This window comes from Temnothorax curvispinosus, unplaced genomic scaffold, assembly GCF_003070985.1.
Source record: "Temnothorax curvispinosus isolate PA1 unplaced genomic scaffold, ASM307098v1 QBEX01006365.1, whole genome shotgun sequence".
Lineage (NCBI taxonomy): Eukaryota > Metazoa > Arthropoda > Insecta > Hymenoptera > Formicidae > Temnothorax > Temnothorax curvispinosus.
The window spans coordinates 3,470-24,906 of NW_020216145.1; the positions used below are offsets into that span (position 1 = coordinate 3,470).

The window sequence follows — 21,437 nt, forward strand, 5'->3', positions numbered from 1 at the left end:
CTTGCGCGACCAGCATATCCCCTCCATCTGAGTAGTTCGGACACGAACCATAGCATGGATACAAACCCATGTATCGTTACCCGAGTCCTCTCTGATCGTTACCGAGCGTAACGCCGTAGTTGACGTCCACTTTCTCAGAGGGCAGATTAGGACAGACGTCCCCCAAAGCCGGATGGCCGCTCTCAGGTTTCTCTCTGCGGCGACCATGATTACATGGTATCGGCGACCATGGTTACACGTTGTCGGCGACCATCTTACACGACGTAGGCTACCACGTTAGGGCCAAAGCACATATGACAGTCGTAGTCGTGGACGTAAGTAACGCACAAGCTTTGGCGTATCTTGATTTGTCAGGTCGAGGACTACGACCGTCGTATATCGCTACGCCATGTTATGTGCTTTGGCCCTTACACGACGTAGGCGGCTACGATATACGATGTCGGCGACTCCGATATATGATGTCGCCTACATCTCGACATGAGTGAAAACGCACTGAGTCTACGTTCTCGATGCTGTACCTTTTCGATGGCAGGCATTGCATCTTGCACGTTGCACGGCACCTGCTGACGCGAGTAAACAAACTTGACGATGCGCTTCAAGCCGGTTTGTGCGATTTCTCGTGAAAAACGCGAGCCAGACTTGGTCCTGTCGGTTTTGATCAATCGTCAATTGTGATTCATCGTTTCGGACGTGGAGCGGACGGTTCCTTCCACTCGGGGTGACTGGTGAGGTCGGTGAGGATGAGCGTGCGGCAGTACATCCATCCGAGGAACAAGTATAAACGACCGCCGGATTACAAGCAGCTCGCGGTCATGTATCCGGAGTTCCGCGAAATCGCGATAATGGTATTATATTCTCTACAATTTATAAATTGCAATACAATGTAATAATGTATGTAATAAATTACATTTGTAACGCGAAAGAAACTTAATTTAATATAATTGTATTAATATCATGTTTTATTGGAATATATAACATAAATATATTAAATATGTAACGTAATGCAAGTATAATATAATAATATGCGTTTCAGATCTAGGAAAGTAAGGGAAAAATCAGTAAAGCATAGACAAATAGATTGTAGAAAATGTTTACGCATACTTATGTCATGTATTTTCCTCTTTTGTAAGTGTAACGCACTTAAATGAGACGTGAAATGAACAGAATGCTTTTTGCCCATGTTGATTACCTAGGACTTTGTGGGAAAGGTTAGGATCGACTTCAAAGAGAGGAAGAGCCTGCACGTGCTTACGGAGACACTTTTGAAGCATGATTTTGATCTACATGTGAACATCCCGGCGGATAATCTGAATCCGGCGATTCCCCTGCGCTTGAATTATATTCTGTGGATGGAAGATTTGATGACTCATTCTAAATTAGAGATGGACAAAGTCACGGGCATCGACATCGGTGATTAGAAACTGCTTTTGGAAATGCTTTCCCAAAGTGTCGATAGAACTTCTAAATTTAGAAAATTTAGAAATAGAAAAAATGAAATTATTGCAATCATATTATGATTTTAAAGTAATGAATGTTACAATGTTAATCATAACTGCAATGGTAAAGATAACTTTAATTAAATGATATAATATTATATGATTTGATTCATTCATTTTGTGATGTACATGTATGCTTAATATAACATTTTAGATTGCTATTTGAGATCTCTGAACAATTTTGTTTCAAATAGGAACAGGAGCAGTTTGTATATACGCTCTGTTGCTGGCAAAAATCTACAAATGTCAAGTGATTGGTACCGAAGTGAATGAGAGAAGCATGGAGCATGCCCAGAAATGCGTAAGGAGGAACGAATTGCAAGATTTAATTGAAAGTAGGTCCTATTAAACACTCTTTTTCTTGAAGCGAAAGAAAAGCTAAAAGCTGATAGATACCTTTAGAATCAAAACTTAATTCTTCATGTAATGGGATGTTCTGATGTAGTAATTACAGTGAACTCCGATAAAATTTTTAAGGACGTGGTACAGACCGATAGAGTTTACGATTTCTCAATGTGCAATCCGCCGTTTTTCGAGAGCGAGGACAACGGCTTCGAAAAAATCGTGAAGGTTCTGCCACCGAGAAATGCGTCTACCGGAAATGATGGCGAGCTGAAGATCGAGGGTGGCGAAGTGGGCTTTGTGACGAAGATGATCGAAGAGAGTGTTGAAGTGGGAGATCGAATAAAGATCTACAGCACAATGATCGGTAGGAAAGCCGATCTGGTCAGTTTAAGACGATTGCTAAGATCAAAAGATATAAAGAATATGACGTGGACGGAATTCTGCCAAGGGCACACAACACGGTAAATAAACGTATTAAATTAATAAATCATTAATAATTTTTTTAAATACAACATCTATATTAACGCAGATTGATATTAGTTTATTAACTACTTAGTTATATTATATCACTAATTATTTATCACTTTGGAGTTTATTAAAGCTGTATAGTATATTTGTCGACAGATGGGGTTTGGCTTGGAGCTTCCTACCGCAAAGTATTGTGAATCTCACTACAGCACCTGTCATCAGAAAACGCGGAAAGTCCATAGTGCAATCGTTGAGAAATTATAAAACTTCGATAACGTTTCCCGTGGAGGATAAATTTTCTTGCGTAGATGATATAATAAGCTTCTTGAGATCAACGGCGGAAGAGTTAAACGTAACGCATCACTTTCCTTATTTCTAACGTTAAGTTTGTGGATTATCGTGACGTTAAGTAATTGAGAGTTAATTTTGAAAAATTTCGCAAACTTAATTTTATTACTGCAACAGGTCAAATTGCAAGATTTACCCGTTCCTGAGGACAGTTTCGACGGCTGGGCGTGTCAAGTAACTGCAAGAGAAAGATCATGGGAGCATACGCGCAGAAAGCGGCGTTTAGCGCAACAGATTGTATTAAAACGAGCGAAAGGTGAAGATGGCGAGTGTATTGAAGCGAATACGTGCGCTGAAGAAACTTCGAAAACTGAGAACGTCACGACGGTCACGACGAATCCGCACGAAGAAAATTCTGATAAAGAAATACCTGACAAAGACGTCCCTCTGCTTGTTTGTAAGCTCTGGGTAGAGGCTGAAAGCCTTGATGATTCTCAGGATGTAATTACACAATCTGACGAGATACTCAGGATGTGGATGGTGTTCGAAAATGGGTATGGCGGTTTGGACGCGTTACATTCGCTGCGACAGTACCTGATAAACAAACTGGGAGTGAGGGAGAAGATTCTAGATAATCCGTCAAAATTTAAGAGAAAGAAAAAGAAGACAAAAGAGTCGCTGCTCTAGTCGTAATCAGGCGGTAGAAAGGATTCAGCGTACAATAAATAGGTTGCAGAAAATTCTGAAGGTTCTTAAATTAGATCGCCATGTTACATATAAAACAATTTATTCCATGCAACATGTTGAAGAAAATCTGTAAGGATAGTAATGTATGTCTACAGGATCATAGTATATGTAAACCAAGTTTGTAACGTTCTTTTTATTTTATGATATATGTGAAGTTTTGTAATTTTATTTATATAATTTCCCCCCCCCCCCCATAATGATTATTATTTCTCTCTTTATAATACAATTTATCTGAGTGCAATGCGGTAATTTGTTATTACGATTATTATTGCAATGCGAAAATGAGCCCGTCGAGAGAGACGGCGGGCAGAGGTCGACTATATCGATCGGTCGATTAATTGGTTTTTTTTTCTATCACTGCAGAAAAATTGCTGGTGTTTTCTTCAGGCCTGAAAACTCGTAAAATCTACGAGGGCTATAACGGGAATAATCAACATTATTTTCTGCAATAATAAAAAACTTCGCGACACGATTACTATCCGACTATCGGTGTCGCGGTCACTGCTTTTCGGCCGAACCGCGGCGAGAGATTTCGGATCGGGCTACGGATAGATCCGTGGAGCGGGTAAAACAAATTATAATTAATATTAACAGCGGGATAACAATCGATTCTTTTACTTACGGTCCTAAGACTATAATCGCACAACTTGAACTCAGCTACGACATACAATGACTCGATTAACATTTGGCCATTGCGTCCTTAATTACAAACATGATCGGTTAACAATACCATTCGCTACTTTATACTATTATCATCGTCATTCTCGATACCGCATTAGAGATGCCTAGGATATCTTTATATTAAGCAGGCGTCTGTTAATAAGAAAAAGAATATCCATAAAAATAAGAGGAAGCACTTTCTCGCGAATTGCTGTAATAGAAGATGAAATAAGACGAATTATACTCGTATGGATGAACTGTAAATATCGTAATACTTTCTTCTTTTTCTTAGCGGTGGCAATTAGGATGGAGTGACGACAATATGCCTGAACGGCACAATATGATAATGTCACAAAAAGGAAAAAAAAATGAAACATTATTGAGTAAATTCGTATAAATGGGTGCATGCGCTAATGTATATTAATGCAGATTAAAGCATGTGTACACACATCTATGTTGCGCACAACATATATATGATGAAATATTCAATATATATTTTAATAAATTGCAAAATTGCAACATGCAAAATCATACTCAAGTCTCGTAAATTCACCTGCTTATGCATGCGTTTTGTGTAATACGACAGCCTTTAATAAGCACTAATACATTCAAGAGTGTGTCGAAAGGGTTGCGAATTCGCTTTACAAAATAATAGAGAAAAGGAATTAATTTCGAGAGTCTGATACGAATTTAGTCAAGTTTGAACGTTACTTAATTTGATGAAATTAACAACCAGCACCGTCGATGTATTTGTATCACCGGCATTTTGCATGGTAAACAATTTAAGCCTTAAAAAATTGCGTGATCGCGTGCGTGCAAGTGAAGAAATGGTATTGCTTTTTTTGATTTCACGCAATGGCGAAAAGGGAACAATCTCTTTTACCTTAATTAACTTGAAGATATAATCTTCACTTAAAATTGCTCTCTTTAAGCAACATGGCACCTGTGTCTTTATACACATTTGATATAAATGTGCATCTTGCATGCAAATTCAACCTCGACGGATACATTCCTCCCTTTACCTTCACAAACACACTACCAACGACGGTAATCTTGTGTCTCGTCTCTTTTTTTGAGTCTCGTATCTTAATTGCGTTTAAATGGTATAACAAAAACGGTGCAAGTATCAAGTATATATATATATATATATATATATATATATATATATATATATATTATATATCGTACACAACGATCCTCGCGCGAAATCGTCATTTTTCACGACGAAGGACTAGGGCTTAGAAAAAAGAAAGGAAAGACTACTAATGTTCGTCGTCGGCAAACGAAAGACTCAGCTCTTCGTCGCCACGCCCGACTCTAAGGCGCCAATTTTGCTAGCTTCCAAGTCTTTTGTTGTCTTCTGCTCGACCTTCTCGACTTTTTCCGTTGCTTTTTTTATTTCTTTATCGTTCTTCTTGGAATTCTTTTCGGTGATTGCCAGGACGGCTTCGCCGTCATCCGGCGACTGTTCCTTTTGCCGCTTTTCGATCTCTGCCTTGAAGTTATCGATATCCTGCTGGCTAATTTGCACGAAAAGTATGCCATTGATAACGTTGAGCATGTCCAGCACAGAGCCCATGCTAGGCGGCTGCACCTGAATCGGTGGCAGGCTTACGCCTGACTTGCCCGTGTAAATCTCATTCATTTTCTTTTGTAGCACGACCGCTTGCTGGGTCAGGTGGCGTAAGCAATCGCTACTCTCCTTCGTTTTCTCGTGTTCCTCGCCCAGCTGCTGCTTATAAATCGCGTAGGTCTCCTTCTCGTTGTTCAGCGCCGCTCGAAAGTCACCCATGCATGACTGCGTGCGTGCTACTAAGTGATACGATACCGCAACCTTCAACGAATGAGGACCGTGATAACGTAGATTCAAGGCTAACGCGTGTTCCAGGAAACGCAACGACAACTCGTACTCGCCGACCGCGTGCAGAATCAGCGAGATGTTACTCTGCAAAAATCAAATATGATATTATTATTGTAATTCAAATGTTAACTTTTTGGGAAATTTATGATGCCTTAAAAAATATATAAAACTATTTTATAATTATATTATAAAAAAATTATATATATATACAAAATATAAAAATAACCCGTACTTTGTAATTTTTATACGAGGAATTTCTGATTAGACTTACGTCGAGTAAAGCCACTTCCGGGTGATCTTCACCGCAGACTAATAATGCTAGATAACGTGCTCTGTACAGTAATCTTAATGATACGGATACTTGCCCGTTGGCAAAAGAATATAAGGCGAGATGTATCTGCAAACAAAAAACAATACATTATTCATTATTACACTGTAAAGAATATTACATAATTTATATTGTCCTTTGTATATTTTCTGTATATATCAGTAATATAATTCACACAGTGTATAGGTCTATGATGCGTAGAATTATTTTTTTTACTTTGCACTGTTATCATTTTAACAACTCTTATTTATTTTAGGAGGATTGTGATATAACTTACATATTCTGTTATGGTGTATGGATGATCAATACCATTAACCCTCTCCGACATGAGCACAGCCTTCTGCTGAGTGGCGAGTGCCTCCGCATGGTCACCCATTATGTAGTTCAATCTTGCTAACATTCTTAGACACTGGGCAATTTCGGGATGCATAGCACCATAGACATTATTCAGAAGATTCAGCGCTTCGCTGATTAGTTCATATCCGTCCTTTAAATATCCTTGTTGGATCTTGCTTTGGCCGGTGGTGTAAAAGTTATATGCGTCGCTAGCCTAAAGAAGTTAAGTTGAAATTACTTGGCTTTTTATTGTCACACGCAATTTTACCTTAAACGAAAATTATTCGTTAGATTTTTATAAATTTAAGAATTTTTTAAATTCCTTAAATATTAATTTGAGTAAAAAATGTACTCTTTTAAGATTTAAAATTTATAGTTTTCCTTAATTTAATGAATTATTGCTTCACAAATTTACTTTTAAATTTTTGATTAGCAATCAGTTAATTAATCTTGTTTGTATGCATTTAAGATCGACTACTTACTCTAGGATTGATATGTTTGACGACGGGGAAGATGTTCAATATGTCTTCTTCGAAGAACGTCGCACGGTTCTTGTTTTCGAAGTTGTATTCGCGTAGTAGTATCTGAATACCGGTCTTGACGCAGAAGCCGCGCAACAGTGAAATTTTTTGTAAATGGAAGTGTTCTATCGTGGCTTCCACAGATTCCGGGCTTGGTGTTTCCCAGTCATAATAAGCCTTTAAGTCACCCTTAATTTGCTGCCATAATGATTTAGGCGTCAACGATGCCCACTCTACTTCCGACTGCAGTGGCCCGTTGTTCCTCCCCTTGCGTTTATTGCGGCGTTTGGCAGTTTTGCTCTGAAGCTGAAATAAAAAATTGTTTAAATTTAGCTACTGAAATTTAATTACACGAAGTATAATCTTTTTAGTAACTATTTGTTGTTCTTCACTGTTTTTATTATTGACTTGCAATTAACAAAATCTCAATCCTCTTAATCGTTACTTAACTTGACCGTTAATTAATTAATTAATAATTATGCATGAATTATAAATGTGCTACAATTAATCGTACCTCTTCTAGATTTTGTTGCGGGTGTATAATCTGTGCCGACGACAGCAAGCAATTCAGAAAGTGGCTGACGGCCGCGGATAGACTCATCAGTTCCGTACCCTATAAAATGACACATTTACACAATTGTCTCTTGCATATTTATTAAACATGCATAATTTTATCTTGCACAACTAAATATTGTACCTGCATGTAAGAGGTAAAAATGTGTTTGGCCGATCGGAGGATCAGCTCAGATACAGCAATGCGGTTGAGATACTGCAACTGTGGTACCGCTGCTAACATAGCCGCCAATTTACCGAGATAGCGAATATTAATGCCTCTACCATGGAGAGCCTCCACTAACGTGCTACCGTCCATCGCGGCCGCTGTATGATCCAGACACTCTCGAATCTGGAACAAAGATTTTTTTGAGAAAAAAAAATACAATTGTAAGTACATTCAGAAACAATCCACATTTTGCATCTAACTGCAGAAATACTAAAAACTTGTGCTGCTAAATTTTACGACGAACTTACAAATGTCGGCAGTTGCACAGTGAGCAAGAAGTCCGCGGCGTCCTTCACCAACTGCTTCTGCTTCTTCAGATCGGGACCATTAGGATCTGGATGCTTGACGCCGGGCGAGAACACGTCCGGATTGAATCTCACGTCGAACTCGGCTTCTCGCAGACTACCCACCGCCGTCGCCGCTCTTCGTACTATCTCTCTCGTGCTTTCCTCCACTATCACCCAGAAATAAACCTTGTTACAAAACTAGTTCTCTCTCGGCCTTATAACAATATATTTCTTTATAATTTATTCTGTTCAATTCTTTCTTCTTTTTTCCTAACAATTTTCCTCTCTCAATGTTAATCAAATCCTGATAATTCTAATAAATTCTGATAATTGGTAAAATTTTGAAGGCTATTTCTTCACATATATGATCCTATATGGTCAATGGATGCATGAAAAGATAACACGCACGTTCTTGTTTCTCACCGCCTGTGATTGAGTCAGTGATGCTCTCAACAATCTTCTTAGCCTCATCAGCCTCTATTAGAGATTGAGCGCAGTCTTCCTTGTTACTGTCCACTGTTACAATAGCAGTCGAATCTTCCTTTTTGTCCTCCTTCTTATCTTCCTAAAATTATTGGTCTGTATTATCTTGTACACATACTATCTCAAGTTATTCGCATTTGAGGAATAAATGTAATAAAATATGAAATATAATATAGAAAAATATCTGTTTACATGTACCTTTACAGTCGTCTCTTTTTCCTTTTGAGATCTTCTAACTGATGTAAGCTGTTGAAGATGAACGGCCGCGTGCTTGATAAATTGAACGTACCTGGCCTCGACAAACGAGTCTATGAGTTCCTGCCGCAGACAGGCCAGTCTGTGCTTGTGTTCCACTGGGAAACCTAAGGCTCGTGCTTCTTTGCTCAGTTCCACACCTTCAACTGAACGAGAAGAATGTTTTCCAAATGAATAAAACAGCTTCTTTTTCACATTATAGTAGAATTAGTACTATTCGACTCACGTTTCAGAAAATTTACATCGGGTGGGAAGGTCCTCAACAAATCAAGCACATAATGCCGCGAATCGTTACCAATGATACCCTTGCATTCCACACTGCTACAAAGTTCGATTTCCTCGCCTGCGTCGTTGATCACTTTATGAGGAAGAATTTTCAACTGCTGCCCAGCTTTGTTTAACTGAACGCGAGTATTAAAAATATTTGAGTAATAAGACACATTAGATGATACTACGATAATTATAATGACAGTAAAACCATTAACTCTTTTCCTTAGTAAAAAAAACTAATTAAACTGAAGAAAATTTATTGAAGAAATTAAACGAAAGAAAAATGTAAAAGTAAGATTAATTGAAACTAAAAAACTGTAATAACTGATTAATCAATTCCTTCAGCTTTTACATTGTAAAAGGAAAACCATTAATTTACTATTTTTATCTCCTTTTCAATATTTTTCTCAATAATTTTATTATTGTTATGCAAATTTTAGTTATGTATTTTGTTTATTTACCAATTCAAGATACTTTGGATGCGTGAGAACCGTCTTCCCGAAGTCGATCGACCCATAGACTACCGATTGTTCTTGCTCGCGTTCCAGTATACCTGGTATGATAGATTGCGCGGTGACGCGGTAGCCTCTAGAAAATTCACATAGAACAGATTATTAATTAAGAAACACACTAATAAAAACCCAGGAAACACACCTATAATCGATGACGACAGTGCCGAGAGTATAGAGACCGGGCAAGTCCACAGCCGCATATACTCGGACACCTTGCAGATCATTGCGAGGCGCAACAAAGGCCGCAGCGTCACCGCCCAACTCCTTATAATGATCGCGCACGTCGAAGCCGAGCGAGAAGAAGATGTTGTTCCAGATGAACATCTGCATTTTAGCTTCCTCGCCAGGATTGATCGCCATCACGTTGCCATCGATAACCGCCACCGCTCCGCGAGTCGCGGCCGCCACGAAGTCACTGTGGACCTAAACAATGCAAAAATAATTAATTATTAGAAATTATTTAAAAACTCATTATTAAAACTATTAAAAAGTGACACTTATTTTCACTATTATATAATATTATTCCAATTTTAAAATTATTATTGTACATTTATAAACATAATTAAAAAAGGAATAATTTCCCACGAAAAAATAAAAGATAAAGAGCACAATTTTCTCTGTACTACTAGTTTGGAGACATTGTATTGTATATTATTATATCAAGAAAAAGGGTTAACGGCAAACCTTAAAAATGGCACGCTCTCGTAGCAATCTTTCGGGAAGGTTTTTACGCGGTAATTCCCTCGTAGTTTGCAGTTCCTCGTTCCAATCGCGTGTTTGTCCCGGGATGTGTTCCTCGTATCCCAACTTAGAGGAAAAGGCTAAGAAGAAGATTAATTAAATTAAATTTCTATAACAATTTTCGCAAGCGGTATTAATCCATTAGCACTTTCGAGTGATTAAAGCCAAATGTAACACAGGTAAATAAAGTAGACTTCGGTTAGAGAAGTTTCTCTACTACTTCCAGAACTTACTGTCTTCCGCGCGAATTGCATCAATGGTGTGTTCGATTTGCGGTGCGCTCCAGGCATACAGCTGATAAGGTGTGGCCACTCGTTCGAAGGGATGCCTCTGAGTCCTGCGCCGTTGCATAGAAGCAAATCCTCGTTTAAAGGTTGGACTGAGCTGATTCAACAGCTCGATCAAACTGTGACATAAATGGCTAGGTGTAGCTGGTTTAGGATTAAACACTTCTTTGGTTGACTGGTTGACAAAGAAACCTCTGGCGCACGCGGTCAAATAATATTGCTTGTCCTCCAATGTGACCACGTGTAAGTATATCAGATCGCCGTGAAGTTTTCTGTGGCCAGGTGGTGGATTCCATCCTGACGTTGTTAGGACCTAGGGAAAATACAAAAGAAATTTAGAAACCTTTTGTCTTTTTCTTTCTTGGTAAAGGTAGAATCTAATTTTAAATTTTTTAAAAAATAAAAAGAATACTTAATCATCTTTGAGCAATTTTTCTTCGAAGCGATTAATTTTCATTATTTCGAATAAAATTAAGATAAATATACATAATCTCTTTACGTTTTTTAAATAAATTTATCTAAGCTGTATTCTTTAGATTTATGAAAAGATTTTCTAATATCTACTTTCCGAAATAGAAAATTTGCATCCAAACTAAAGAACTTTTCAAGAGTTTGATCTTTCTTAGCCTTTTAGAGAAGGTTAGAAAAAATATCAATAATACAGTATTTTCATCATGTCAATTCAATATGTAACATATCTTTTCTTATTTTATTCTTTTCCAACTCCCGATTAAATTATCAAATGACTTCAAAAATTATGTACCTTGAGACACGGCGGGCACTTTTGCTCCTTCGCCTGTGGTTGGAGAGGCAACAGGGGCCTATCTCTACAACCGGGTATAATGTAATCGGGTGGCGTGCAATCGACCGAATCCGCCCGGGTCTTCTTCTTCTCTAGGATATCACCGTTCGTGACAACATTGAGAAACGACAGGCTGCTGCACTCGACGCCGTTGTAAGCGTCCGCGGGATCCACAGACTTCAGCAGATCGCGTACGTGTCGCACATGTATGCGCGCCTCCCGCATCGTGTACGGCTCCTCCACCACTTTGATGATCGAGCCGTCCTTCAGGCCCTCGATATTCTTCAGTTCGGCGAAGTTGTCCAACGTGTTGCCATCCAGCTGCAGTGAAAAGCACGTGCGGTGACACGTGTCTTCGCGGTCCATAAGTAACTGATGAATTTCCTGCAAAGAAAAGACATCAGTAAATAGTAGAGATATTAGTTTAGGCGTTGATTTCATCGAAATACTTTACAGAAATCTTGCCATAAACTTAACATAAACATGACATAATATAATAAATATGACACAAAGCAATGAACACAAAGTTTTAATAAACAAAAAGGGATATGCCATTAAAAAGAAAAAGTTAGAAAGTAAAATTAAGTTTAAAGTGTTGATAAAGACAGTTCATTAAGTAACCTAATAATATAATTAATTGAAACAGTATGTTTTTAGGCAGTGTACACATGACACTTTTATTATTCGAAAGATGAACGGTTACCTGTACGAGCTCCATACTGGACACCTGAATGTCAAAGGGTTCAGAACCGGGACTGACAATCTTGACAGTGAAGCCCATGTCCTGAATGAAAACAACTTCTTGCTCATTCGAGGCATCCTTCTCCTTGTCAGTGCCGTCCTTCTCGTTCTTATCACTGTTTTTATTGTCTTCATTCTTCTCCTTTTCACCTTCCTTCGTCGCTTCAACTTCCCCCTTTTCCACAACGTTCTCCGTGGCCGTGCTTGTGCTTCCATTTTCATTTGCCTCCTTGCTCACTTCTACGAATAATCCATCATATGTAAGGAATGGTCCCACGAATTATCTCATAGACTTTTTAGTATTATATAATTAAGAGATGTATTTTATGTAAAAAATAAATACTAAAAAGAGATCCTATACTTTTAATAAATCAACTAAAGGGGCTTAATGCCATAACAGAGTATTCATCTTTAATAATATTTCTGTGTGAATTTTTTCCAAATCAATAAAGACCGACAAATAATCAACAATTGCGGTTTATTGGTTTAAGGACACGAATGACTCTGAGAGAGTCCGTTTTTTCTTTCAATTATTTTATCAAAATTTTTCCATTAAATTTATTGGTGTATGTAATTGTTTAAATTTTTACGGTTTTAGGAGTTATTAATACACAAATAATCAAAAGTAACTAAACTCAAATTCATCTAAACTTTCAAATTTCTTTGAAAATAAGTTTTATTTACAGAATAACTTGGGGAGATTTGACATTATATCCGGATCTCTATTTAATACATTTCATTATACGAATTCAGATTAGACGAAACAGTCCTAAGTGACGAGATAAATAAAAAAAATTAATTGAATCAGAAGAGAAGAAATCACAGAATACAATGACTTGCTCTCGCCCTGACACTGAAAGGAACACGACGCATTTACAAGATATAAATATATCTTCGAGTCAAAGTAGTTTCACGTTGTCAGGCGCACTTTCCGATGCACTCTCAGACGCACTCCCTCACCACTCGCATTCACCGGTGCGCTTATAAATAAGCGGCAAAGTAAATAGTACGCACCGTACTATTTATATTGGGGCACGTGTTTGCAATACGCATCGGCTTCGGAGTGCCAGCAACGATCTATGTCAAGAGAATGCCTCTTGAATCGTTAGCAGCAATAATAATTACGTTATCTTTTGTCATAACAACATTTAGTCTTGTCGATTTAGTGTTTCTCACACACATTCCCTGGAATCTCTATTTAATTTAATCTCTTATTATATTATTTGTTAAAATCTAACAGTACCAATTCTTACTAAACTAATATCTATTAATATAAATCATTTTATACGTGGGGTTTTTATCTTATCTCTTTCTTATTGCATCCTTCTCTTTCTTTCTTAATCGCTTTAATCGTTGTTATTAAAACGAACAAAATCATTAATTATATTAGTTTCTATAAAATTAAATTCATATAGATGCATCTTTTTCAGTCAAAAACGCTAATATACATTCTTATTATAATTAATAACAAGAAGTTTTGTTTTTATAATGGTCGAATCGGATGCTTGGCATTCCGATTTTAACAGTTCGTAAAAATGTTTAACCGCGCAATTAACACATAGTTTTATACAAATGATCGCAATTTTCCGCCATCAAGGACGCCATGTCAAGTTTCGTAAGTATCGTCGACTTCGAGTAATCGTCAACGACAGCAGTCGAGTCGCGGCTACTGATAAGAGACCTGTCCCACAATTCAAGTGCCGAGAATCACATAAACCATGAGTTTAGAAAAAGTCGACAAGACAAAAACAAATTCTATAATTTAAGTAAATAATCCGTATATATTAAATTTTTTTCTCTTAAGTGATTCTTTACGCATGAGGATACTTGAATCACGAGGTAAATTGAATTAAGTAAGAGATGTTACAATCATATCTTCTATGTAATAAATGAAAACTCATCCTTGACAATTAGATAACGGAATTTTACGGTTTGAGACACTTCGTATACAACTCTTCCTTCTCATTCTTTTTATTAGCGCTTATCGCCTACTTTGCTGTCTTATCACCGTGTTATCGTGTACGGTTCCATCGTCGTTCTGTGTAGAAGCATTGTACTCCTGTTACAACGCGGTATGTTAACGTGATGCAGAGATAAGACATTTTATCATAAAATGCGTGATAAATGGTGGGAAGGATCTATGTGGAGAAGGACCACGAAGATTACAACGAATATTATCGATAAGTATATTTAGAAATAACATAATGATAGTAAAATATCGTAAAAACGTGTTATATTTGAACTTGATATTTTTAATGAATGCTTAAAAGATGCCATTTAAAAATCTTTATCTTAAATATATAGCGTTATAGAGAATAAAAAAGAATAAGAAAAAAAATTAGCTTCAGTCGAACGGTTCAACTAAAAACTAATATTTAAAGTTATTGAATTTCGAAGAACTCACCAATTGTTGCATACGTTTTATAACTTAATTATTTCGGTTATTATACGGATATCTATTATTAGCTGTCTAAGTTTCGAAATAAAATCCACTAAAAAGAGGCTGCACTTAAGCGGCTAAACAGATGATAACAATATTCACGACTCACTCGTAATAAGAGGCAGATAAATAGAATGTATGCGGTGACGTTATTAGGACATCGCTGCTAATAATTATCGCGAACAAACGATCGATATTATTCATCCATTTGTCTCTCAAGCGGAGCGTGATAAATACCATCGCATCAGTCTCATTCATACGGCAATGCGAAATTCGCGCGTGGCTTTAAAATATCATTCATAAAACCCTCTCACGACCAGATGACCATCAATACTCGCGAATTGCCGCGTGCTTTTCTTCTCGCCATTTAATTTAATTCACCGGCGCGATCCCCATGACGGAATCGTGATGCGGTATCGTCGTCAGTTGACCCTGGTGAGAAAATGATCGATTAGTCACGTTTTTCAATATAATTCTATATGTATTTTCATACAGTCTTCCAATTCAATCTCCTAATAACTTTCTTTTGAATTTCTTAAGCACACCATGTATCGAAAATCATCAAATACTTTTTCATGAGAGAACTTGAAATACAATTTGGAAACGTAAAAAATATAACTCGCGAACAGATTTATATTACCATAATAAAAAAAAGGGTTAAAAAATTTAATGTTACAGATATCCGATATTAAAGATGTAAAGATTTATATTATAAATTAAGAAATAAAATAAATTTTTTAAATAGGTAATAAAAGATTTATTTAATTTAAGGAGCAAATTTTAAATTATGCCTATTTTTGCGAAGATCAATCCCAAAGAATACAAATATCTAGAAGTAATCTGTAAGACCTCGCAATTTTGCAGACGTCTACTCAAACAAACAGAATCTATGTCAAGAAATTGAAAAGGCGGACGTGAATATATAAACTTGAAGATAGATATATGGGGTAGATAGCTATACCATTTACTGCTAAATATAGCGTCCAAGCGACGGGTTTACTGTACGGGAGTTATGCGAGTTCACGATGCGCCGGAGACACGTGAGGAGGATCGATTTAAACACGCAAGCTCAAAGGTGAAAGTACGAGCGTCAGCGTTAGCTGCAATTGCGCCAGTTAGTAGCCCGAAGCCCGACTCGATTATCATCGAGGGATGTTTGTCTGACGTGCAGAACTCGGGCGGCACAATATAACAGCCGGCGCCGATAACCCCGGCTATCGATACCGGTACCCTCGGCGACTCCGCATGGGCATTGTTCCCTTGATACACGTGCACAAGAGACGGATCGTTAACACGAGACTCTCTTCCCTCCTAGCTTCTAATTAAACCTGCAAATACACGAGCGGTTACACATGGCTCTCACGCCGCGTCTGGTCAAGTTTCTGGGTTTTCTGATGCCACTCTTAGAATTGTTAGAGTAGTTAAACGTTCGTACAAACTGACGTCTCGCCACGGACTAAAAATATTGTTACTTGACGCTTAGAACAATTCCTTTTTCTAATCCGAGGACAATTGTTTTTTGATAATTTTATGAATTTCAAATTTTTTCAAGCACACACGTGCCATTCATCCGTTCCACGTCCGAGAAGGAAAAGTGTGTCCTGAAAAGTATTCGTCGGTGAGTTACATCCTTCAAACCCTCCCATCAATCAACGCTGATCTTTGAAAGAGGAACACGTGTTCCATTGCTTCTCTCCCTATACTTTTTCCACTTGTGTCGGTTGAGCAAAGAGAGCAAACCCTAACAAAACAATTGAGAAAATTATTTTATCTCTCACAAAATCGAAAAGAAGATTATCCAAATGGCAAATTCAAAGGCAAATCAACCCCAGAAGATTATCTAAAATAGGCGTCTGGATAATTTCATTATGATTGTACATCAATAGTCGCCGCATTGTCGCCGTCTCAAAGATAAATCTTGCAAATCATTCGAAATATATTTCTGGTCTTGAAAATGTCAACATTCGTTCTAATCACGAATACATTGCATCATATATTGACGTCATTCTGAGCATCGGTGTTGCATCACCCCCGGTCGTTTATCTTATGTTATAGTATATTATACTATGTATATTGATTATGTATGGAAATTCGTCGTACATATCGCTAAAATCGATACATTAATATATATCCGATCTCAATCCAGCGTTCACAATCATATCGTGCATTGTGCAACATGCATCCTAATCCTAAATATTACGTCATGCTGTTCGTTTCGCTTTAAAATTCGAGACTTGTAAGTAACGGTACCCGCGGAGGACCGGCGTTCACGCAGAATCGATACTTCCGATCGATGTTTTCGTCCCGAGCACAGCTGGAGATGTATTACGTAAATGCGATTACGTTTGTGGCGCGTGTGTCCTCGTTATCGTCGTGAGGGTCGTGAGTGACGATCTACAGACGGATCATTGGCATCCCTTTAGAACCGAATCGAGATGCTCGCTTGGAGAATTCGTCATGGATCGGCCGAGCTTCGTGAGTTCTCATTCCGAGTTGCTACCGAATTTTGGGGAATCCCGACAGGTCGCATCTTTATCCGAAATGCCGAAATTCCCGACACGTGCTCGAAGCGTCCTTCGCCAGTGTTTTGGAGTTTGGCAGGTAAACGCCGCCCACAACACAGAGCATAACATCCAACAGATATTTAATGGATATCTAGATAGGAATGTATATCTAAGGCGGTTTTTCAAATTTCTCAATTGCGACTTTGTCGCATGAGAAAGACAGAACCTTGCACTGTAATCTCGTGTAGTTCCGTTCGCAAGTACATCGGCAAGTTCTCGGGTATCTGAGTACCCCGCGAGAAGCGGCTCGATCTAAGAGACCACAAGTTCCTCGCTCTCGGTAACTTCCCAGACAAATAGCACCATGTCCAAAATGGGGACGTAAGACGTCTTTTTAGACATTACATCATAAAATGTCTTAATTTTAGTTCTAACTGCACGATACATGCTGTCCCTAAAGTTCAATTTCATTTTGTATGTATGATAAACTGCAGTATTTTTATATCAAGCAAATATTGTCGTCAGGTGACAGCTCTATGTGCCCAAATTTTTAATTTCTTTTCGTTTTTTATACAAAATCGATTGTCGTACTCTAGATTTTTGTGTGTACTTTAATTGTGTAAAAGAATTTTGCAATTCTGTAAAGTCAATTCAAAGATATCTTCTAATAAAAAGATGTCGGTAATTCTGCTACTTTAAAATCAAGACATAAGACGTCTCAAAAAGATGTCTTCAAGATATCTTCTGTCCCGATTTTAGACATGCTTGGTGTCTCGGTTTTTTCGAATACCTCCGCGACTCTCCATGACTCTCTCGAGAAAGGTCTCGATGCGACTCGACCGTCCGGAAGAATCTCTTATCTTTGAGAGCGAGTTTGGCGGCGATTGGCGATTCCCAGTATTTCCACAGGTACGAAGGACGGACCGTCTCGGCGTGACGCAGCTGTGACGTGGTAAAGAGGAAAGGGAAGAAATGCGGATACAATTCACTCAACATTCAGCTCGAGAAGAAGATGCTTTGCTTTCGCCGGCCGGAAGGGAGGTCGGTAAGAAAATTCGTCCATTGGCGCCGCGGCGCGTCTTCTGCTAGGCCTCCCCCCTCCGCCGGCGTCCCTCCTCGTGCTATACCGCGGCTCACATGACCCCGTGTGCCGAGAATGCCGAGATTCGCGCAATTCGTAGAGTTACATAACGCGCCTCACGCTCTATCTCGCTCCCTCTCTATCTCTCTCCTCGCTCGATTGAGGCCGGCTTGCCTCGCGCTCGATGATCTGAACGACGAAGCAAAACGGTTCCGACGAGCCGCGTGAGCCGCCGTCCTCGTCGGGAATTACGAGACGAGGACGGTGTTGTCCCCGTCGAGGGATTACATAACGCTTGCGGCTCGCGGATCGTCGGAGCGCGGCGGATTAACCTTAAAGAAACGGAGCGCGGCACCCTCGTGGGTGGGCGCGCGAGCATCGGTACTGACCGGTCACCTTCGTGGCATCGTGCACCTGATCGCCGTTCAGCAGGGGTATCTTCGCGCTGCCGGTCTCCCGCTCGGACGTGTCGATCTGTGCGCCGACTGCCATTTCCGCGACTAGGCCACTCGGATCGGACTACGAAGAACGAAGAAAAAAACGGGAACGATAAAGACGACGACGACGACGTCAGGGTGTACCGTGACGACGCGGTTTTCTATTTCCTCCGGCTGCCTTTCTCCGCTCGCGCGAAGCACGCTCTCTCTCCGTCCGTTCGTCCTTTACTCGCTCTCCTCGTTGCGATTTACGGTCACGCGCACGCACACCCTTTTGAATCGTTCGTCCGGGACGGAGAGCGACGACGACGTCCGACTTTTCAACGGGGCGGCACACTACTCCGGCACACTGCACAGTATATGCTGTGACTCCGGCGCGCGCGAATCCCACGGCTTGCACGTGCGTTTCGAACGGGGTACAGCCTGCGGCGCGGCCCGCGATTGGTCCGTCGCGGCGGCACGCGATTAGTCCGTGCGCCCCTGGTGCTTTTTTTGCGTGCGCTAATAAATAATAAAGTCCCTAGAAACGCATCCCGCTCCGCTTAGCTCCGGTTCACTTGATCGGCAATTAAAGTGGGAGCACACACTTCTGCATAACGCATAATGCGTAAGCATAAGAAAATTGATTGGTCCATACACATGTGCATAAGGAAATAGACCAATCAGTTTTCTTATGCTTAAAGTGGAAGCACATAAAATTGCAGGAGCCATAAGCAGAATGCAGAAGCATGGTGTAAGAATTACATGGTGTGCTCAATTGCCTGGGGGGATTCGGGTAATGACGTCACTCGTGTCGAATTGTGTAAACAGAGTAGCCAACGTCTAGAAGTAAAACATTTTTGGTGTTGTAATATTGGCACATGTTCATGCATCGTCACACTCATGCCGCTTATGCCACTCAGGCTGGTTTCACATGGGGCGTAAGATGCGTATGCGTAACTTGCGTGAGCCAATCAAATCATCTCAGCTACTATACGCGTATGATACGATTAAATACTGAGACGATTTGATTGGCTGACGCAAGTTACGCATACGCATCTTACGCCCCATGTGAAACCAGCCTCAGGGTGCCGTCCCATGGCGCGTATCGAGATACGCGCGTATCGGGCGTATCGACTCTGCGACCAATCACAGACGATCCGCCGTTTTTGATACGCTTAACAATCTTTTGAACATTGTTTAAGCGGATCGCACACTCTGACAGTTCCATCGTAACGTACGTGTGGGTCGAGCCCTCCTTCTTAGGTTTAGGTGCCATATTGAGTGTAGAAAGTGCACTAGTGGCACTAGAGCAGTAGAGAAAAGAGAAGAAACGGAGTATTTACATACGAGGTGCGTGCAATTAGGAATTATTGCGATCTAATACACAACAGAATACTCAGGAGAATTTGGACAGTTTCCCGCAAAGCTATTCGATCGTATGTACATATGCGTAGTCACGATGATGTTCCAATGAAATCCTGAGTGACACTGTTTTGTGTTTAGGTTAACCCGAATCGAAGGCCGACACAAGCAGGATTGTCAGATTCTCGAGGAAGGGCCGCGTGTTCATCGGACTGAGACACTATACGACCAACGCTATCCGGTCCGACGCATCTATGCCCGTAGTACATGCGGTTAAGGCGAAGAGACGCTCGGAATTGAAGACTTTACTTTTGCTGGCCGCCCCCGCTTGCTCTCTTTGTGATATTTCTCATAGGCGGTGTGAGCAACTTTGGCAGAGTTTGTCTAATGTCGACGGCGGAACACAAAATCACGCAGTCCCTTAGGAAACAGGCGTACGCCGCTATCCTTCAACAGGAAACGGCAATGTTTGACAGAGAAAGTACGGGAGAACTAGTCGGGAGATTGAGCGGTACGTTTCACGCTTTTAATCAGATATAACGCATCATTAAGGCATCGAAATCTATCATTTTGATTTCATTATCCTTTTTTTCCAGAAGATACACAACTTATTAGCTCCGCTGTCACGTCCAATGTATCAGATGATTTGCGCTCTGCTATTATGGCCATTACAGGAATGTCCATGATGTTTTATGTCGCCGTCGCTAGCATAATATCGATTAATAAAAGTAATTTGGTTCATAAAGGTGTGTGAGATTGATTTCTTTCTCGGCGCTGTAAATGAACGCTCGTCCGCACTTTCTCTGTATATTTCGTGTTGTGATACTATTCGCTGTAAAACGTATTCTTAATCAGTGATATATATTGTAATGATTACTTGTAATAAAAATAAATCTGATTAACTGAGTTATTGTCACTGATTCACTCTTCGCAAATTTATTACTGCTATCTTATTTGTTACTATCTACATATTTGTTATTCTAGACTATACTGGCTTCTTTGTTAATTAAACGCCATATCAGGTATATAAGCATTAATTATAACACAATTTTGAATAAATATATTTAATACAACTCAATTTGTGCGCAGGCATAGAAAATAAGAGAAAATAATGACATTAAAAGTAATGTGATGCTAATATAAAAATCTAGAACAAAGTAGAAAATGAATTACAGTAGAAGATAAAAATATATTTTGAAATAACGTTGTTGAAAAAAAGGCTAACATAATACTAAGATAATATATTATTATAAATTTAATTAATAATTAATTACGAAAACAAGTTTTAGACGCGAGAGTATAAATGATTATACTCCTCGAATGGGGGGAAGAGGGCAAAGCTCAAAGATCACCGGCGTATTTGACTCGGAGTAGGGATCTTGATCTCGACACTGCCGTACACCGATGTCACGCAAAAGTCAC

General features: G+C 39.4%; 3 protein-coding genes across 6 annotated transcripts; 2 read left to right on the forward strand and 1 right to left on the reverse strand.

Moving 5' to 3' along the window:
- The first annotated feature begins 511 nt into the window (after nucleotides 1–511).
- On the forward strand, nucleotides 512–3,522 carry LOC112455811 (U6 small nuclear RNA (adenine-(43)-N(6))-methyltransferase-like). Its single transcript, XM_025017995.1, has 6 exons — nucleotides 512–845; nucleotides 1,194–1,410; nucleotides 1,691–1,831; nucleotides 1,942–2,302; nucleotides 2,466–2,661; nucleotides 2,775–3,522. The coding sequence occupies exons 1-6, from the start codon at nucleotides 741–743 to the stop codon at nucleotides 3,282–3,284; spliced, it is 1,530 nt and encodes a 509-aa protein (XP_024873763.1). The 5' UTR covers nucleotides 512–740; the 3' UTR covers nucleotides 3,285–3,522.
- Nucleotides 3,523–5,187: 1,665 nt separating this feature from the next.
- LOC112455809 (clustered mitochondria protein homolog) lies at nucleotides 5,188–19,043 on the reverse strand. 2 transcript variants are annotated; one of them, XM_025017994.1, is made up of 17 exons: nucleotides 18,624–19,043; nucleotides 12,172–12,449; nucleotides 11,430–11,852; nucleotides 10,613–10,979; nucleotides 10,323–10,459; nucleotides 9,781–10,061; nucleotides 9,588–9,714; nucleotides 9,083–9,257; nucleotides 8,800–9,002; nucleotides 8,542–8,683; nucleotides 8,080–8,285; nucleotides 7,748–7,954; nucleotides 7,565–7,663; nucleotides 7,012–7,356; nucleotides 6,471–6,743; nucleotides 6,137–6,262; nucleotides 5,188–5,949 (listed from the first exon to the last, which is right to left on the reverse strand). In XM_025017994.1, exons 1-17 carry the CDS (start codon nucleotides 18,724–18,726, stop codon nucleotides 5,296–5,298), a joined length of 4,146 nt encoding a protein of 1,381 aa, XP_024873762.1. In that variant the 5' UTR covers nucleotides 18,727–19,043; the 3' UTR covers nucleotides 5,188–5,295. The 2 variants fall into 2 exon arrangements, with proteins under 2 accessions (XP_024873762.1, XP_024873761.1); XM_025017993.1 differs by having other exon boundaries at nucleotides 8,527–8,683.
- An 877-nt stretch (nucleotides 19,044–19,920) lies between these two features.
- On the forward strand, nucleotides 19,921–20,921 carry LOC112455812 (ATP-binding cassette sub-family B member 10, mitochondrial-like). Of its 3 annotated transcripts, none has more exons than XM_025017997.1 (3): nucleotides 19,921–20,003; nucleotides 20,157–20,526; nucleotides 20,612–20,921. In XM_025017997.1, the coding sequence occupies exons 2-3, from the start codon at nucleotides 20,403–20,405 to the stop codon at nucleotides 20,767–20,769; spliced, it is 282 nt and encodes a 93-aa protein (XP_024873765.1). In that variant the 5' UTR covers nucleotides 19,921–20,003; nucleotides 20,157–20,402; the 3' UTR covers nucleotides 20,770–20,921. The 3 variants fall into 3 exon arrangements, with proteins under 3 accessions (XP_024873765.1, XP_024873767.1, XP_024873764.1); XM_025017999.1 differs by having other exon boundaries at nucleotides 19,931–20,089; nucleotides 20,615–20,921; XM_025017996.1 differs by having other exon boundaries at nucleotides 19,940–20,089.
- The last annotated feature ends 516 nt before the right edge of the window (nucleotides 20,922–21,437 follow it).

Coding starts and splice junctions, on each gene's coding strand:
- LOC112455811 (XM_025017995.1), top strand. CDS start 741: ATGAGCGTGCGGCAGTACATCCATCCGAGGAACAAGTATAAACGACCG. Junction 2,303..2,465: donor TGCCAAGGGCACACAACACG/GTAAATAAACGT, acceptor ATTTGTCGACAG/ATGGGGTTTGGCTTGGAGCT. Junction 2,662..2,774: donor CAACGGCGGAAGAGTTAAAC/GTAACGCATCAC, acceptor TTACTGCAACAG/GTCAAATTGCAAGATTTACC.
- LOC112455809 (XM_025017993.1), bottom strand. CDS start 18,726: ATGGCAGTCGGCGCACAGATCGACACGTCCGAGCGGGAGACCGGCAGC. Junction 11,853..12,171: donor CCAGTATGGAGCTCGTACAG/GTAACCGTTCAT, acceptor TTTTCTTTGCAG/GAAATTCATCAGTTACTTAT. Junction 10,980..11,429: donor AGTGCCCGCCGTGTCTCAAG/GTACATAATTTT, acceptor TATTTTCCCTAG/GTCCTAACAACGTCAGGATG.
- LOC112455812 (XM_025017997.1), top strand. CDS start 20,403: ATGTCGACGGCGGAACACAAAATCACGCAGTCCCTTAGGAAACAGGCG. Junction 20,527..20,611: donor ACTAGTCGGGAGATTGAGCG/GTACGTTTCACG, acceptor CTTTTTTTCCAG/AAGATACACAACTTATTAGC.